At 40.9% G+C, this 20,978-nt stretch overlaps 1 protein-coding gene across 1 annotated transcript; it reads right to left on the bottom strand.

Moving 5' to 3' along the window:
* Positions 1–13,691: 13,691 nt before the first annotated feature.
* On the bottom strand, positions 13,692–19,729 carry ifng1 (interferon gamma 1). Its single transcript, XM_034077686.2, has 4 exons — positions 19,528–19,729; positions 18,567–18,638; positions 15,741–15,980; positions 13,692–14,408 (listed from the first exon to the last, which is right to left on the bottom strand). Exons 1-4 carry the CDS (start codon positions 19,645–19,647, stop codon positions 14,268–14,270), a joined length of 573 nt encoding a protein of 190 aa, XP_033933577.1. The 5' UTR covers positions 19,648–19,729; the 3' UTR covers positions 13,692–14,267.
* Between the last annotated feature and the right edge of the window lie 1,249 nt (positions 19,730–20,978).

The following is a 20,978-nucleotide window of genomic DNA, read 5'->3' as shown; positions in this document are numbered from 1 at the left end:
AACCAGCCTGCTAGCTCGTTATCCCGCTAGTCAGGTAGCCTACTAGCTCGTTAGCCATTGTTGCTTCGATCGGGAGGTCTACGTTAGCCGCTGAAGATGCGCTGTATTTCTGTGACGTTTGCCAGCTGGGTTTTATTGTGGATTTTATCTGTAAATAATGTGGGGAAATGTTTTTGGGGGGAGGGATGATGGGGGGGGGGGGTTGAATGCCAGTTTTACATTGTACTGTATTTACTGTACAGAACACAGAAGTCGACACTTTTCTAGTGAGCCTTTGTTAAATTTTATTGTGGTGGAAAAAAATATTATTATTATTAATAAAACAATTTTATTGTTAATTTGTACTTATTGTTCTTTCGGTGTGTACAATCATTTTATACGGTGTTTCTGAGTGTTGACTTTATTTCTATATAATTATTATACATTTCAGGGTTTGTAGCTGCTATGCTAACGCTACAATTTTCAGCTAACACGCTACATTTAAAGAATTTTTAACCAAGTTTGACTTTTAGCTAACAAGATAAAGGACCAATGTTTATAGCTAACAAGCTTATTTTTTTAACTTGGCATTTCTTAAGAACATTAGCTTAAACTGTGAAGTTAGCTTACACTAGCTAACTGACATGAATCCATGCCCGGTGACAGTCCTGCCCTCCCCCAATAAACACCTTTTTTATTATTTATAACATTTAAAACATTTTTTAATTTAAATTATAAATAAACTGAACTTTTATGCTACGATGTATAATTTCAGATAGTAACTAAAAAAAAAAAATCGCAGGCTCCGTCAAATAAATTCATGTCTGTTGTGATTCGTCCACATTTAGACCAATCACAGCGTCACACTCTGCCGCCTATTCTGGATTTTTTTATTGTTTATTGTGCCCTGCGGAGAAAACCCATCTCGGCCGCTTGCATCAGACGTCATATTTATTAAAAAAAAGATTTCAGCTTCTGTCAGTTGGCATGAAAAGATGACATGGAAATGAATAAAAGAATAAAAGACCCAATATTAATTTAAAGCTAAGAAATAACAAAAGACGGTTAGCTAAACAGCTAATGTAGCATGCTAACGTATTTATTAGCAAAACATGCAGCGTTAGAATTTAGCCTGAGCTATGTTTGTGCTAACCTTTAAATGTTTGTTTATAGTGACTTAATTGATGTGAAATATCTATAAACGTTACTGCTGAGTCAGTGTGTGTGTGTGTGTGTGTGTGTGTGTGTGTGTGTGTGTGTGTGTGTGTGTGTGTGTGTGTGTGTGTGTGTGTGTGTGTGTGTGTGTGTGTGTGTGTGTGTGTGTGTGTGTGTGTGTGTGTGTGTGTGTGTGTGTGTGTGTGTGTGTGTGTGTGTGTGTGTGTGTGTGTGTGTGTGTGTGTGTGTGTGTGTGTGTGTGTGTGTGTGTGTGTGTGTGTGTGTGTGTGTGTGTGAGAGATGGTGTCAGATTTGTGGGGCCAGAGGTCAGTTTATTTCCAGCGTCTCTTCATTATGCAACAGTCTCTCACACACACTCAGTTTGCGACATGGACCAGATTAAATCAATACAATTTAAAAATGAATCAAAATCACACGGGATTTGCTTTAGTGTAACGTCAACACGGCAAGAGGAGTTCAAATGTTATAAGACCTGACTATTTCACAAATAAAGGACAAATTGTAAAAAAAATTATACATACCATCGGAAGACTGCAAATTACATATAATAAATTATGTGAAGCTTCAATTTAAAGTACATATGCTTTAAGTACTAGTTTACTTTACTCGAGTATTTCTATTTCAAGCTGCTTTAAAATCAACCATATCTATTACATTTCATAAAAACATGTTTTGGAATAATTTGAGTGTTTTTTGCACAATGACTACTTTGGCTTTAAATAGTTCAATACTAGAATAATAAAAACTTGTTATGCCGGATAACCCGTTGCTTTGGTAACGGAATGATAATAATACATTTAATAACATCTAGTGATGAAATGTGTCACGGCATCGCGGGTTAAAATGGATCTGTGTGGTTGTAGTTATTCAGTCTGTCCAGCAGAGGTCAGCAGAGACGTGTGTGTGTGTGTGTGTGTGTGTGTGTGTGTGTGTGTGTGTGTGTGTGTGTGTGTGTGTGTGTGTGTGTGTGTGTGTGTGTGTGTGTGTGTGTGTGTGTGTGTGTGTGTGTGTGTGTGTGAGCTTCCTTTGCAACAGGAAACAACTGGTAACTTCATGGAAATGCCACGTGTGTGTGTGTGTGTGTGTGTGTGTGTGTGTGTGTGTGTGTGTGTGTGTGTGTGTGTGTGTGTGTGTGTGTGTGTGTGTGTGTGTGTGTGTGTGTGTGTGTGTGTGTGTGTGTGTGTGTGTGTGTGTGTGTGTGTGAGAGCTTCCTTTGCAACAGGAAACAACTGGTAACTTCATGGAAATGCCACATCTGTGTGTGTGTGTGTGTGTGTGTGTGTGTGTGTGTGTGTGTGTGTGTGTGTGTGTGTGTGTGTGTGTGTGTGTGTGTGTGTGTGTGTGTGTGTGTGTGTGTGTGTGTGTGTGTGAGTGTGAGAGAGAGAAATTCAAGTCCTCAAGCTACAGTCATCATGTTCCCTGTAACTCTGTGACATGTCTCCATGCTTTAACGTTCAGAAAGCTGCAGCACCTCTTTTCACCCTCTGTCTGAAACCAGAGGCCAGTCTGCTCTGATTGGTTAGCTGGCCGGCTCCGTTACGATCGGTCAACCAGCTTAGAGATGTCCCGCCCCTTAGCCTATCACGTACAGTGTGTTGGAGCGATAGCCAATAGGAGCGTGAGTGTTCCGAAGTGATGTCACTGTGTTCCGGTACTTTGGGATTTTAGCCTTTTTCAGACCATTGACATGCAGTAACACCCATAGACCGCTAGAGGAGGGGAACCCCCCCCCCCCAGGAAGCAGGAGAGGGCCTCTTTAACTGGGTCGTGGGGATCGGAGGTTTGTTCACATTTAGATTATTATTGAATAAGATCCAAAAGATGAAGTCAGAATAAATCCACACGTCGCTTCACCAAGAGTTTCTATATTGTTCATATTATAGGCAGGAAGTGTATGTTAAACACACACACACACACACACACACACACACACACACACACACACACACACACACACACACACACACACACACACACACACAGATCGCTATCTAACCACTGAAAGAAGATAATGATGAGATAAGTACTTGAGAAATGACTGTGACATTTCACAGAAATAACAGAAGAAGTTTGTAAGTTATATTTAGCCTGATATAAATAGACTGAACATCAGCGGGAGAGAACTCTTTAAAGTAGAGACACTACATACTGATATACACCTGAACATCAGCAGGAGAGAACTCTTTAAAGTAGAGACACTACATACTGATATACACCTGAACATCAGCAGGAGAGGACTCTTTAAAGTAGAGACACTACATACTGATATACACCTGAACATCAGCAGGAGAGAACTCTTTAAAGTAGAGACACTACATACTGATATACACCTGAACATCAGCAGGAGAGGACTCTTTAAAGTAGAGACACTACATACTGATATACACCTGAACATCAGCAGGAGAGGACTCTTTAAAGTAGAGACACTACGTACTGATATACACCTGAACATCAGCAGGAGAGGACTCTTTAAAGTAGAGACACTACATACTGATATACACCTGAACATCAGCAGGAGAGGACTCTTTAAAGTAGAGACACTACATACTGATATACACCTGAACATCAGCAGGACAGGACTCTTTAAAGTAGAGACACTACATACTGATATACACCTGAACATCAGCAGGACAGGACTCTTTAAAGTAGAGACACTACATACTGATATACACCTGAACATCAGCAGGAGAGGACTCTTTAAAGTAGAGACACTACATACTGATATACACCTGAACATCAGCAGGAGAGGACTCTTTAAAGTAGATACACTACATACTGATATACACCTGAACATCAGCAGGAGAGGACTCTTTAAAGTAGAGACACTACATACTGATATACGCCTGAACATCAGCAGGAGAGGACTCTTTAAAGTAGAGACACTACGTACTGATATACACCTGAACATCAGCAGGAGAGGACTCTTTAAAGTAGAGACACTACATACTGATATACACCTGAACATCAGCAGGAGAGGACTCTTTAAAGTAGAGACACTACATACTGATATACACCTGAACATCAGCAGGACAGGACTCTTTAAAGTAGAGACACTACATACTGATATACACCTGAACATCAGCAGGACAGGACTCTTTAAAGTAGAGACACTACATACTGATATACACCTGAACATCAGCAGGAGAGGACTCTTTAAAGTAGAGACACTACATACTGATATACGCCTGAACATCAGCAGGAGAGGACTCTTTAAAGTAGAGACACTACATACTGATATACGCCTGAACATCAGCAGGAGAGGACTCTTTAAAGTAGAGACACTACGTACTGATATACACCTGAACATCAGCAGGACAGGACTCTTTAAAGTAGAGACACTACATACTGATATACACCTGAACATCAGCAGGAGAGGACTCTTTAAAGTAGAGACATTACATACTGACATACACCTGAACATCAGCAGGAGAGGACTCTTTAAAGTATACACTACATACTGATATACACCTGAACATCAGCAGGAGAGGACTCTTTAAAGTAGAGACACTACATACTGACATACACCTGAACATCAGCAGGAGAGGACTCTTTAAAGTAGAGACACTACATACTGATATACACCTGAACATCAGCAGGAGAGGACTCTTTAAAGTAGAGACACTACATACTGATATACACCTGAACATCAGCTGGAGAGGACTCTTTAAAGTAGAGACACTACATACTGATAAACACCTGAGCATCAGCAGGAGAGGACTCTTTAAATTAGAGACACTACATACTGATATACACCTGAACATCAGCAGGAGAGGACTCTTTAAAGTAGAGACACTACATACACCTGAACATCAGCAGGAGAGGACTCTTTAAAGTAGAGACACTACATACTGATATACACCTGAAAATCAGCAGGAGAGGACTCTTTAAAGTAGAGACACTACATACTGATATACACCTGAACATCAGCAGGAGAGGACTCTTTAAAGTAGAGACACTACATACTGATATACACCTGAACATCAGCAGGAGAGGACTCTTTAAAGTAGAGACACTACGTACTGATATACACCTGAACATCAGCAGGAGAGGACTCTTTAAAGTAGAGACACTACATACTGATATACACCTGAACATCAGCAGGAGAGGACTCTTTAAATTAGAGACACTACATACTGATATACACCTGAACATCAGCAGGAGAGGACTCTTTAAAGTAGAGACACTACATACTGATATACACCTGAACATCAGCAGGAGAGGACTCTTTAAAGTAGAGACACTACATACTGATATACACCTGAACATCAGCAGGAGAGGACTCTTTAAAGTAGAGACATTACATACTGATATACACCTGAACATCAGCAGGAGAGAACTCTTTAAAGTAGAGACACTACATACTGATATACGCCTGAACATCAGCAGGAGAGGACTCTTTAAAGTAGAGACACTACATACTGATATACGCCTGAACATCAGCAAGAGAGGACTCTTTAAAGTAGAGACACTACATACTGATATACACCTGAACATCAGCAGGAGAGGACTCTTTAATGTAGAGACACTACATACTGATATACACCTGAACATCAGCAGGAGAGGACTCTTTAAAGTAGAGACACTACATACTGACATACACCTGAACATCAGCAGGAGAGGACTCTTTAAAGTATACACTACATACTGATATACACCTGAACATCAGCAGGAGAGGACTCTTTAAAGTAGAGACACTACATACTGATATACACCTGAACATCAGCAGGAGAGGACTCTTTAAAGTAGAGACACTACACACTGATATACACCTGAACATCAGCAGGAGAGGACTCTTTAAAGTAGAGACACTACATACTGATATACACCTGAACATCAGCAGGAGAGGACTCTTTAAAGCAGAGACACTACATACTGATATACACCTGAACATCAGCAGGAGAGGACTCTTTAAAGTAGAGACACTACATACTGATATACACCTGAACATCAGCAGGAGAGGACTCTTTAAAGTAGAGACACTACATACTGACATACACCTGAACATCAGCAGGAGAGGACTCTTTAAAGTATACACTACATACTGATATACACCTGAACATCAGCAGGAGAGGACTCTTTAAAGTAGAGACACTACATACTGACATACACCTGAACATCAGCAGGAGAGGACTCTTTAAAGTATACACTACATACTGATATACACCTGAACATCAGCAGGAGAGGACTCTTTAAAGTAGAGACACTACATACTGATATACACCTGAACATCAGCTGGAGAGGACTCTTTAAAGTAGAGACACTACATACTGATAAACACCTGAGCATCAGCAGGAGAGGACTCTTTAAAGTAGAGACACTACATACTGATATACACATGAACATCAGCAGGAGAGGACTCTTTAAAGTAGAGACACTACATACTGATATACACCTGAACATCAACAGGAGAGGACTCTTTAAAGTAGAGACACTACATACTGATATACACCTGAACATCAGCAGGAGAGGACTCTTTAAAGTAGAGACACTACATACTGATATACACCTGAACATCAGCTGGAGAGGACTCTTTAAAGTAGAGACACTACATACTGATATACACATGAACATCAGCAGGAGAGGACTCTTTAAAGTAGAGACACTACATACTGATATACACATGAACATCAGCAGGAGAGGACTCTTTAAAGTAGAGACACTACATACTGATATACACCTGAACATCAGCAGGAGAGGACTCTTTAAAGTAGAGACACTACATACTGATATACACCTGAAAATCAGCAGGAGATGACTCTTTAAAGTAGAGACACTACATACTGATATACACCTGAACATCAGCAGGAGAGGACTCTTTAAAGTAGAGACACTACATACTGATATACACCTGAACATCAGCAGGAGAGGACTCTTTAAAGTAGAGACACTACATACTGATATACACCTGAACATCAGCAGGAGAGGACTCTTTAAAGTAGAGACACTACATACTGATATACACCTGAACATCAGCAGGAGAGGACTCTTTAAAGTAGAGACACTACATACTGATATACACCTGAACATCAGCAGGAGAGGACTCTTTAAAGTAGAGACACTACGTACTGATATACACCTGAACATCAGCAGGAGAGGACTCTTTAAAGTAGAGACACTACATACTGATATACACCTGAACATCAGCAGGAGAGGACTCTTTAAAGTAGAGACACTACATACTGATATACACCTGAACACCAGCAGGAGAGGACTCTTTAAAGTAGAGACACTACATACTGATATACACCTGAACATCAGCAGGAGAGGACTCTTTAAAGTAGAGACATTACATACTGATATACACCTGAACATCAGCAGGAGAGGACTCTTTAAAGTAGAGACACTACATACTGATATACACCTGAACATCAGCAGGAGAGGACTCTTTAAAGTAGAGACATTACATACTGATATACACCTGAACATCAGCAGGAGAGGACTCTTTAAAGTAGAGACACTACATACTGATATACACCTGAACATCAGCAGGAGAGTACTCTTTAAAGTAGAGACACTACATACTGATATACACCTGAACATCAGCAGGAGAGGACTCTTTAAAGTAGAGACACTACATACTGATATACACTTGAACATCAGCAGGAGAAGACTCTTTAAAGTAGAGACACTACATACTGATATACACCTGAACATCAGCAGGAGAGGACTCTTTAAAGTAGAGACACTACATACTGATATACACCTGAACATCAGCAGGAGAGGACTCTTTAAAGTAGAGACACTACATACTGATATACACCTAAACATCAGCAGGAGAGGACTCTTTAAAGTAGAGACACTACATACTGATATACACCTGAACATCAGCAGGAGAAGACTCTTTAAAGTAGAGACACTACATACTGATATACACCTGAACATCAGCAGGAGAGGACTCTTTAAAGTAGAGACACTACATACTGATATACACCTGAACATCAGCAGGAGAGGACTCTTTAAAGTAGAGACACTACATACTGACATACACCTGAACATCAGCAGGAGAGGACTCTTTAAAGTATACACTACATACTGATATACACCTGAACATCAGCAGGAGAGGACTCTTTAAAGTAGAGACACTACATACTGATATACACCTGAACATCAGCAGGAGAGGACTCTTTAAAGTATACACTTCATACTGATATACACCTGAACATCAGCAGGAGAGGACTCTTTAAAGTAGAGACACTACATACTGATATACACCTGAACATCAGCAGGAGAGGACTCTTTAAAGTAGAGACACTACACACTGATATACACCTGAACATCAGCAAGAGAGGACTCTTTAAAGTAGAGACACCCGTTTTATTTATTTTGCATGTCCTGTATTAAACTACAATAAAACAAGTATGAAATGTCAAAGTGTCTGTGCCGTTAGCACGTTAGCACGTTAGCATGCATGCTGCTACGAGCTACATGAGATACAGTTTGTTTGCTGCCGTTGCGTGAGCAGTGACTTCACACCTTGAGGATTATCTCTCATCATCTGTAGACCAGTTTCATTTCACCTGCTGCAGCAACATGCTGACTCACACTGAAACACACACACCCACACACAAACAAACAAACACACACACACACGGCGTCTCTTGGTGCCGTAATGGTTTCCATCTCTGTCCTGTGCGCTGTACCACCGGAGGTCCGCCTCCTCAATGCCCCTGCACCCCCGACATGTTCTCACTAATTATTACCAGATTCACAAGTGTCAAATTAACATCCCAGGAAATATTATCATTCTGTTTTACTTTCCACGAGATGTGTGCAATCCATTTGACTTCCCATAGAAAGCATGATGCTAATGCAGAACTGTCTGTCCTACCAACGAGTTTAGAAAACATCTTAAATTGGCTCCAAATTGACAACATTTAAAACCTCTTAGATTATGCATTTGTTGATAAAAACATATGTATGTTCTACGTAATGAGTACTTTTACTTTGGATACCTAAAGTATTTTAGTTCAACATGAGAGAAAAAGAGGTAGAACTGTTTGAAAACATCGGAACGTTTTGCTTCTTAAAGTAGTTTCAGATTTAGTATTTGAATTTGATGCTAATACTTCAGTACTCGGAATCTTTGCATTTTTTACAGTTAGCAAAGTATTTATTAATTGAAGTACTGTGAGTAGCGGAGACCAGGGACAGTTCTAACACGGTTGGTTGTAACACCTTCAATATCTCCAATCACAACAGTGCTTCTCAAAGTGTGGTCCGCGGACCACTGGTGATCCGTGAGCGCCCCTAGTGGCCGTGAATATATTGGTAACATTTCACAATTGAAATAAATAAATACATTTCAGTTTTCCGCACTCTCGCGGGAATATCTCCGCAATGGAGGGAGGTTACGTTTCACTTTTAATTGCATGATATAGCCCAGCGCAACACCTTCGTCACACATGTTGCCACTTGTTTGTACCATTTTCAGGCGATTTGTAATCTGTTCTAGAAAAACGATGTTTTTTTTATATTTGTGGAGTTAGGTGGTCCGCGAGTGTTTTTTTATTGGTTAAGTCCTTGGTGTGAAAAAGTTTGAGGAATGAAACTCACTCTGCACATGCGCAGTTAGATGGTAAGATCGCTGAGAAAAAAAGGAGCCATGTTTGAATTTCTCGCGTAAGATATCAGCAAAGTGTGTTTCTGAGGTAAAATATTAACTAAAACTATATGATGTATTTTATGGATACTGTCTTGAGTTCAAATGTCTAGGAATCCAAACTAGTATTATTAGAATCACTGTTTTGTAAGCTACAAATATAACTAGCTAAATATGGGTCAAGCTAGCAACCAGGCAGGTTCACAGGGGGTGGAAGCAAGCCTGGTGGTCCTGGGACGGCTGTAACGGGACGGCTGTAACGGGACGGTTGTAACGGGGCGGTTGTAACGGGACGGCTGTAACGGGACGGCTGTAACGGGGCGGCTGTAACGGGACGGTTGTAACAGGGCGGTTGTAACGGGACGGTTGTAACGGGGCGGTTGTAACGGGGCGGTTGTAACGGGACGGTTGTAACGGGGCGGTTGTAACGGGGCGGTTGTAACGGGATGGTTGTTACGGGACGGTTGACAGGGGAGTGCCATTGCTCTGCTGCAGAGGGCCTCAAATGAAGTTGAGAAGGGCAAATCCTTCAGGGAAGAGGCAAAGTCCCTGGTCTATGCCATGTCACCCTGTACCTGTTCCATGGAGGGTCAGGGATCACAAACACCCCCAAGAGCAGGCTACTGGACACCAAAGAAGGTGTTCTCTACAGAGCAGGAGATGCTTTTGAGAGCCCACCTAATGGAGGCAGCTGATTTATATGATGGTCTCAGCTCAAAGGAGGCAGGTCCACATCATTACGGTAGAAGCACCTCTCAGAGAACAGTGTACCCCTTCACAGAGCACGATGCTGTGTGTTATCTGTTATCCTGGTCATTGTTTGATGGAGGATAGAGGATGGAGGATGGAGGACGGAGGACGGAGGACGGAGGTTGGAGGAAGGAGGTTGGAGGACGGAGGAAGGAGGATGGAGGACGGGGGACGGAGGATGGAGGATGGAGGAAGGAGGAAGGAGGATGGAGGAAGGAGGATGGAGGAAGGAGGAAGGAGGATGGAGGAAGGAGGAAGGAGGATGGAGGATGGAGGAAGGAGGAAGGAGGAAGGAGGACGGAGGAAGGAGGAAGGAGGACGGAGGACGGAGGATGGAGGAAGGAGGACGGGGGATGGAGGAAGGAGGAAGGAGGGATGTATATGTCTGGACCGCTGCGTAAAAAGGAGGGTTTCTGCCCGTTACTTCTCCGCTGTTTTCTTGTCCCTCTTGTCTTTTTCTTTTCTTCACTGGGGACTCATCAGCCACGAACCATTACTCCAAATTACTGTGCTCTCCAAATATATTAAAATGAATGTTAAAATCCTCCATGTTGCTATCACACGACAGCGGAAAACTAAAGACAATCAGACAGTTTGCTTGCTTTTCAAACTGTTACATTTGAAAAACAGTGAGAGCGTCTCCTGTCAGTTTGAAAAGCCAACGGTAGGACCTGCTTGCGTTTTTGAGGAGCTTTTTGATTACAGATTTGAAAACATCGCTCCTTGCTTTAAAAGTAGCACAATTCATGATGTCAAACCTTGGAAAGTATCTAGATATCCCTGCCCTAATGACAAAGTAACTGGCAAGTGAATATGTGTCGCCGTTTGATGTCTATGTCTGGACCGCTGCGTAAAAAGGAGGGTTTCTGCCCCGTTACTTCTCCGCTGTTTTTCTTGTCCCAGTTCGAAAAGCAAACTGCATGCAGTTTGCTTTTCGGCCCAACTGTATACAGTTAAATCGACCGGACTTCTTTCTGAAGATGTGAGCGTCCTTAACAACGGTCAATAAGTCCTTGACAGTGGTCTGTCTGTTCGGTATTAACAACGTGTCACGTGTTCTGAATTGACCAATCAGAATCGAGTATTCAACTAAGCCATGTAATAACATGTTATAACCGTGCCTGGCATGTGCTACAGCTGTCCCTGTGCTCAAGGACAGTTCTAACAGTTGAGTTAAAACAAAAAAAAATACATTTTCCAACCTGTACTTATTTCATAAAAACATCTTAAATACATTGTTCCAGTCGCTGACGTATTGATAATGTGTAAATAGCAAAATGGCTGTCCTATTGTAAATGTTTTTACTTATTGGGGAAAAGCCCAAAAAGTGTTGCAACTGTCCCCGGTCTCCTACTTCATCCACTTCTGCTAGTACAGCTGCTAGGACTTCAGTACTTCTGTATTTTAGGTCATAAAAATAATAATCAAATTAAACGACTGATATTCAGTGTTTTTACGAGTTAGGGTTTTTCTGCAACGACATCACAACAACTACTTCCTCCCTCCAACGCTCAGCGGCGATGTCACTTCCTGTGATATCACTTCTGGTAAACAGCAGGTAGCTGTATTTTCCTGTAACTGCCTCTTTACCCACAATGCACCCCGGCGGCTTGGTGTGTTAGAGGCTGTGAATTCTAAGAAACTCTGTGTGTGTTTCCCCAAAGCAGCTGTGAGAGTGTGTGGTCGATAAACTCCGCCAGCGCTTAGAAACTGAAAGATGTGGAATTTTTTATTTGCTGAATGCTGACATTATAAATCATTTATTATTATTACAGGTTATATAAAACAGTATGTAGTGTCTCTACTTTAAAGAGTACTCTCCTGCTGATGTTCAGGTGTATATCAGTATGTAGTGTCTCTACTTTAAAGAGTGCTCTCCTGCTGATGTTCAGGTGTATATCAGTATGTAGTGTCTCTACTTTAAAGAGTCCTCTCCTGCTGATGTTCAGGTGTATATCAGTATGTAGTGTCTCTACTTTAAAGAGTGCTCTCCTGCTGATGTTCAGGTGTATATCAGTATGTAGTGTCTCTACTTTAAAGAGTCCTCTCCTGTTGATGTTCAGGTGTATATCAGTATGTAGTGTCTCGACTTTAAAGAGTCCTCTCCTGCTGATGTTCATGTGTATATCGGTATGTAGTGTCTCTACTTTAAAGAGTCCTCTCCTGCTGATGTTCAGGTGTATATCAGTATGTAGTGTCTCTACTTTAAAGAGTCCTCTCCTGCTGATGTTCAGGTGTATATCAGTATGTAGTGTCTCTACTTTAAAGAGTACTCTCCTTCTGATGTTCAGGTGTATATCAGTGTGCAGTGTCTCTACTTTAAAGAGTCCTCTCCTGCTGATGTCCAGGTGTATATCAGTATGTAGTGTCTCTACTTTAAAGAGTGCTCTCCTGCTGATGTTCAGGTGTATGTCAGGATGTAGTGGGTCTACTTTAAAGAGTCCTCTCCTGCTGATGTTCAGGTGTATATCAGTATGTAGTGTCTCTACTTTAAAGAGTCCTCTCCTGCTGATGCTCAGGTGTATATCAGTATGTAGTGTCTCTACTTTAAAGAGTCCTCTCCTGCTGATGTTCAGGTGTATATCAGTATGTAGTGTCTCTACTTTAAAGAGTCCTCTCCTGCTGATGTTCAGGTGTATATCAGTATGTAGTGTCTCTACTTTAAAGAGTCCTCTCCTGCTGAGGTTCAGGTGTATATCAGTATGTAGTGTCTCTACTTTAAAGAGTCCTCTCCTGCTGATGTTCAGGTGTATATCAGTATGTAGTGTCTCTACTTTAAAGAGTCCTCTCCTGCTGATGATCAGGTGTATATCAGTATGTAGTGTCTCTACTTTAAAGAGTCCTCTCCTGCTGATGTTCAGGTGTATATCAGTATGTAGTGTCTCTACTTTAAAGAGTCCTCTCCTGCTGATGTTCAGGTGTATATCAGTATGTAGTGTCTCTACTTTAAAGAGTCCTCTCCTGCTGATGTTCAGGTGTATATCAGTATGTAGTGTCTCTACTTTAAAGAGTCCTCTCCTGCTGATGTTCAGATGTATATCAGTATGTAGTGTCTCTACTTTAAAGAGTCCTCAACCAATATTATTTGTCTTTCAAAACCAAAAACCTCGGTGTAATCATGGACTGTAATCCAACCACGTCATAAATAATAAAAAATAAACAATCGGACAATGTTCATTCAGTTTTATTCCGTTACATTTCACTGCATGTGCTTATCAATAACTTAAATGAATATATAATCAATAATAAGTCACATGAGCATGGTCATTAAATTAACACTTTAAATACAAAACATAAACATAGAAAATCACAAATTACTCCACATTGAAATACATTAAACCACATGATTTGTAAATACCTGAGCCACTCAAAATAAAACATATAATAATTAAATCTATCCCTCTAAACATCACATATGCAATTTAAAATAAGTTAAAGTCAAAACATCAAGTACTTCCAGGTCATAATTGACTGATATTGCGAGTAATCATTAAATTAGTAATCAAAGATAAAATCGCCCACTTCTTTCAAGTATGTCACTTTTTGAAAAAAATAAATATATATATTTACTGAATTAATATATCTTATAGGTTTAAGCTGTGAATCAATGTGAAAAATATTTCTTTATTCATAAATATATTATTAAATAACCTAAAACAGAGAAAATCTTTGATTATATTTGTATATTTGGTATTTAAACAATTCTTATGTTATTTTGTCCATTTTAAATAAAATATTTCCGTTGCCCATGTTGATGGGTATTTCAGCCTCTCTGATGAGTCTTGACCCTCTGTGCGTGCCGTCTTCTCCGCCTACTCTGGATCTCATTGTTCAGGTCGCTCGCCTCCTCGTAAAGCCACGGCAGTTCGCCCAACGCTTTACTCTGAACGGTAGCGCTATCCATCTGGAGGAGGAAGAGACATTTAGCATTAGTTTAGTCAAAGTAAATTCCCACAACAGCATACAGGTTTAAGGTTAGGGTTTCACATTAAAAGTTATATTAAACCTTATGGTCCTCCGTAAGCCCTCTGTTAGCCCACCGTTAGCCCTCCATTAGCCCTCCATATACCTCTGTCAGCCCACCGTTAGCCCTCTGTTAGCCTTCCGTTAGCCCTCTGTTAGCCTTCCGTTAGCTCTAGGTTAGCCCTCTGTTAGCCCACCGTTAGCCCTCTGTTAGCCTTCCGTTAGCCCTCTGTTAGCCCACCGTTAGCCCTCTGTTAGCCCACCGTTAGCCCTCTGTTAGCCCACCGTTAGCTCTCCATATACCTTCTGTCAGCCCTCTGTCAGGCCTCTGTCAGGCCTCTGTTAAGGTCCTTTAAGGTCCACATCTTAAAGTCCCTTCTACGCTCTGCACAAAACTTTTGTACGTCTTACTTTAGGGCCTTTGTACACTCTACAAAAACCTTCCTTAAGTCTTACTTTAAGGGATTCAAAGCCTACATAAGCCTCACTTTAAGTCCTTTGTTTGCTCTATATAAACCTTGCTAAAGGGTTACTTGAAGGCCTTCGGTCGCTCTACATACACCTTACTTTAAAGGCAATTCTACACTCTACCTTTCTTAAGTCTTGCTTTAGGCCCTTTGTACGCTCCACACAAATCTTACTTTAAGGCCCTTGTCACTCTACATAGACCTTCCAAAAATCCTTACTTAAGGTCCTTTATACAGTTTACATAAGACTCACTTAAGTCTGTTTGCTTGCTCAGGGGTGTCAAACTCAAGGCCCGGCCCGCGACTTCATTTGATGTGGCCCCGCAAGAGCTTGCAAAGAATATAATACGTTTATTATACGGTTACATACCACTTTACAGAAGCATGTTGCCCATAAACTACATGTCCCACAATGCATCTCATTTTGTGATATGCGCACTGAAGAGACTTGCAATTACTTGCCCTGGACTTCTGCTTTCAAACGTAGTTAGTTATTACCCTATCCGATAATAATCCAATTCAGAGGCAATAATGTAATATAATACATTATTTTATATATATATTATATATTTATATATTTATATAGTTACATCCGGGCCTTTGAGTGCAACCATAATGCTAATGTAGACCTGCTCTAAATAAACCTTCTTTAAGCCTTATTTAAAGTCAGATATTGGCCCTCCAAATAACCCTCTATAAAGTCCGCCTCTGAAGTCCTGCATTGGCCTACCCCTAACCCAGCACATGTAGATTCAGATCGTCAGTCAGATCGTCCATGCAGATACACATTTCGGTTTCCTTGTTACCTTGATGCCTATGAGCTTCTTGAGGCTACTCAGAAGATTATCCTGCTCATTGTAATGGATCGTCTTCAGCTTGAGGATCATCGTCAGGATGTAGTTGAGCTCCGTGCGGACGTCGTCTCCTGCTCCGCCCTCACCAACGCTCCCGGAGGCGTGGGGAAGAGGGGTCGGCAGCTCCTTCAGCATCTTGTTGATAAGCGTCTCGTACGTCTCCAACACGCCTCTCATAAACACCCTCTTTTCCTAGACAGAGAAACAGACAATACAATTAAGCGTCTTTGACTTTTTAGACAAGCGCTATATCAGTGTCATGTATTATTATTATGAATACGTAGTGGGATGGAAACTTCTGAAGCAATGGAGACAGGACTCTGCTCGAACTTTGATGGCAAATTTGAAGTTTTGGCCGGAGAATTCTCAAGATAGAAAGATTCAACTTATTGTCGTTACGTAGTACAGGTACTATGTAAGGAAACGGTTTCTCTGCTTTTGACCCATGTTATCCTTATGTACAGCGCCCGGGGAGCCGTGTAAGGAACGGTGCCTTGCTCAGGGACACCTCGGTAGCACTTGGTCTTTCCGGGACTTGAACTGGTGACCTTCCAGTTGCCAAGCCAAGTCCCTATCGACTTCGCCACCACCGCCCCAAGATATTTCCTGTGTCACGAGTTGCCAAACCAATTGTGAAGATCTCTACCCCAGACCGTGTGTTGAGCTAGTTCTGAGAGAATATTCAACATCGTGCGTAACAAGATAAAGCACGATGACAGCATATAACTGAAAGCACAATTCAGCTTTTTGCACAAAGTTTAAAAAGCAGTTTAAAAAGTAGGAACTTATCTTAAGAAACGATGGCGCAAAATATGAATTGCGGCGTCATTTCCCTCAACCAGCGACTAAAGAAAGATTAACCTCTTTCTTTACAAACCTGCCTTGAGAGGCTGATGATCTTTTTACAGAGTGGAAACCCCCCCCACCCCCGCGGTTTCACACAGAAGTTAAATTAAGCAAAGAATAGGCCTTGAAGGGGAAATGACTGTCAGACATGTGATACCGCAACAGGGCTAAACAGATCATTTCGATGTACACAGGTCAACAAAGTCAAGCGACACTTTGAAGACTTAGTAAATGTCTAACCTGTCTAGCTTTTAGGGCTTAAGTCGTGTTGGTTCTGGATTATTACCTGGTTGGTGTAAAACAATCATTCATGAGCGTAAGACTTTGGAAATGCCCAATTTAGTAAGGTATCCGTCGCCTAAATATGTTTTAAATGGTAAAACCCCTAACACTGGTGAAGGAAAAACAAAACATGGAAAACCCAGAGGGGTGTAGGGCGTGGATTTAAATATTCCCTTTCTATATGACAAACAAGTTCCCTTTGCACCCCCATGAATACCTAAATCTGACACAAGATGATCTGACTCACTACCGCCGCCTAGTGGGCATGTTTTCGGTTTGTTTGTCAGGAGGATAAACTCCCCGCCCGATTAGATTGAAATTTGGTAGAAAGGTGAAGCATTGGCGAAGGCAGAACTCTTTCAATTTTGGAGGGGATCTGAATTACGAGGCGGATACACGATTGGAAACAGCCTTGGTGGAGATCTTCAATACTTGTTTCAAAAGGTTTCTCAATACTGAAACAAGCAGAAGAATATGTGCCATTCAACAACGTGCTGAAAGACGTCTATCAAGCTAGAACCTGCATGTGTCTTACTTTGAAAAGATTGAACACTTTCGAAATCAACACTTTCTTAATGTTTGAAAGCAGACAAGACGATGGCAAACTTTAAGATGGTTCTACCCCCCAAAAAGTCCCTTCATTCATGTTTTACTTAGTCATATATATCATTTGATTTTAAACAATGCTAAATACTTCACTTTCTTAACAAATCTGAGTATTTTGCAACTTACATGTAGTATTTTTATCCTTTATTTATATTTTAGTTGTAGTACTTTCATAGTTTATTCTATATACATCCTTATTGTGTGGATATATATATATGCATTTTTGTTTTCTTTGTGCAATGCCTTGATTAGCCTGCTGCTGCTGCATCACATGCATTTCCCTTTATCTCATATCTCTACCCATTCATAACGCAGCTTTGTTGTCCCCTCTGCCTCCATGTGTCTATCTTTTATCTTATCATCCATCAAGTGGCTTTTTGTGAAGAGTGAAAGTTACATTTTGCAGCCTGAGAATATTTTGCAAGCAACAAGAAAGGTGCACGGTGCAGAGCCGGCAGATAGACTGAACCCACAGGAACCTCAACGCAAACTGAAAAAGTGTTCGCAGTGGGAGACTGAAACCTGGAAAACACCAGCCGGCCGCTGACTCACTAAATCGAGAATGAGGAAGTGAAGATGGCAGACATGGAGAGCAGCTCGAAGAACGTCGATCCTTTCTGATGAACTTTAGGGCAATCGGTCAACTGATGGATTCATTCATTCTTCTTTTCACGCTAAACGATTTCTCTTTGGGTTTGGCACTGACGACACAAGGCATTTAAAAACACACCGTGGATATTTTTCACTATTTTAAGTATACATATATGTTTTTGCGGTTTTAAGCAATTTGAGTGCTGGGGATCCTTAAAATGAACAACAAACAAACTGGACGGTGGTTTTGTTGGTCAATAAATTGGAAATAGTTGGTTTAATTATTATTTCCTCCACTTTGGACCGAGCCATGATAACTCTTTCCCCCTGTGTTCAAGCTAAATGCTAAGCTATGCTAAGCTACCAGCTCTACTTAAAGCAACAGTACACCCCATACATTTGTATTTCCTATAACAGAAGGTCGTAATAATAATAAAGCTGACTTTTACTTACCAGCAGTTTCTCAGGTATCGATTCTTTGGAGAAGACGAGCTGCCCGTTATACTTTTCCTCCTTTGATATGTTCTGCAAGAAATGTGAACAATTCAAGTGAAATTAGATTTCAAATCTGTTTCTTTCAGACATTAGGAAACATATCAGTGTTTGTGTTCATGTTTTAACCCAATAAATACAAGTTATTGTCAATAATGGTGCATTCAAGGACAGTCGGTATCAGATCAAACTGATCAAAGATTGTACATTTTTTTACTTGCATTTACAGAAAAATGAATGAAACTTGCATTAAAAAAGGTAGATGTCGGCCTCTGTGTGTCTTGAATGCACAATCTAACACGTAAATCTCTGTTAATGGAACACAGAGCCGTTCTTTAAAAATGCATACATAGAAAAAGTGTGTGTGTGTGTGTGTGTGTGTGTGTGTGTGTGTGTGTGTGTGTGTGTGTGTGTGTGTGTGTGTGTGTGTGTGTGTGTGTGTGTGTGTGTGTGTGTGTGTGTGTGTGTGTGTGTGTGGTGTGTGTGTGTGTGTGTGTGTGTGTGTGTGTGTGTGTGTGTGTGTGTGTGTGTGTGTGTGTGTGTGTGTGTGTGTGTGTGTGTGTGTGTGTGTGTGTGTGTGTGTGTGTGGGACTGAAAGCAGCTGCAGGAAACAGTAAAGGTCTTCACAGTATTTGAAGTTATGCAGTACAAATACTGACAGTACACTCGTTGTATTACAAGCAACAACGGAGCGGACTCTAGTGTATATATAGAAACCCAAATAATCCCCAAAAATGTCCCTTATAGAAATTAATTCTGTTCTTAAACTATTAAAAGTAATAGAAATAGAGTTTTAAAAACAATGGACGCTCCTTTTCCAATCAGTCAAAGCGGCGGCCATCTTTTTTCCTGCTACCGCTATCACTACGGCCGCTAACTCAAAAATACACATTCTAAGTTTATAAGTTCTTGAAATACTCACGTAGTGCTTCAGCAGGTTCAGGATGGTTCTGTTCATCTTCAGGGGGATGTGGGCTCCTCGAACGTGGCAGAAAGAAAACAAGAAACACAAACAAACCACCGACTTGGCCGATACCGCCATCGTGTCTTCGACTCGTTCAGCAACTAAGAGGTTCGATTCGTTAGAGACTTCTGCTTCCTCTGGATGTTTCTCTCGCCACGAAGCCGGCTGTAAGTGAGTCTCTCTCCACGAGTAGCAGTATATTTATGGGGTTAGAGCGAGAGAGTGATGCAGAGATGATCGAGGTGTGAAAATGTGGTCGTGCTGTTTCCTTTAAATCACCAAACTTCATAGAAGGGCGGGTGAGGGGTCTCCCACTCATGCAAACTTAAAATCATCACTGCTTCAAAATAAACCCCCCAAGAAGTGCTTTGTTTATTATGAAATACATCGATTTACTTTAAAATGTAATGGCATGCAGCTCCAACGCCTCCAATGCAGCTCCAATGCCTCCAATGCAGCTCCATGGAGAGCATTGAGTTCTGGAAAGCACGCGTTGGAAAAGTCGTTGGATCCTCCAGTAGAAAACGCAATGGAAACTGTTACGAAACGATGACCCATTTATCGCACCTTTACGAACTTTAATAAACGTCAGATGGTGGGTTGGAGTGCGCAGAAGGGGAAATCATTGGAAGTCAAAACCATCATTACATCACATGTCAGCATATATTCAGCACTGTGGACAATCCCCACCAATTTGGGACATTGGTGGCTGCAGTGGGACTCGAACTTGCAGCACTCCAGCACACTACCCACTGAGCCACAGCCTCCCATCACTGAAACACCGTTGGCTAAATTGCCGTTAATCTTTAAAAGAAATAAACAAGAGTTGTAAATCGTCAAATAATATCCCACAAACAAATTATAATCTAATGTCAGAGATATTACATTTTTGATGAACTCAAATTCTTAAAAAGCTGTACATTTCGGTTATTTGTTTTTAATTTTCTGCCACTTTTCCTTTTGGTGCATTCAAGGTACAACAACACGGGATAGTTTAGAGACTTGGTTGTTAACTAGCCCTCATCATAACAATCAAAAACTATAATCGACCACACTGTGAAAAGACGAATTGTTAATTTCTCACTTTTTCCATTACAAACCGTCGGTGCGTTCAAAGACTATCGGACATCTGAGACTTTAGAGACGTTGTTAGTCTTGTAAACACATTTTTAAAGTCTTCAACTTAACATAATTATTGTTTTGTTGCTGCATTCAGGGACACTCGGACAACTGAGATTTTTGTCTCTTGTATAGTCTGAAACAATACCCGAAACAAAGCTTGAAACATTTCCAAAAATTATCAGAAAATTCAACAAATAATTTGGAAAATTTCTGAAGAAATTTTGTGAAAAACAAGTGAAATAAGTCGTTTATGCGTTAAAATTTCAGCAACAATTGTCCCAAAATAT

The sequence above is a fragment of the Pseudochaenichthys georgianus genome, unplaced genomic scaffold, assembly GCF_902827115.2.
Source record: "Pseudochaenichthys georgianus unplaced genomic scaffold, fPseGeo1.2 scaffold_1847_arrow_ctg1, whole genome shotgun sequence".
NCBI lineage: Eukaryota > Metazoa > Chordata > Actinopteri > Perciformes > Channichthyidae > Pseudochaenichthys > Pseudochaenichthys georgianus.
The sequence above is the reverse complement of the archived record's forward strand: the minus strand, read 5'-3'. Positions and strand labels throughout refer to the sequence as shown.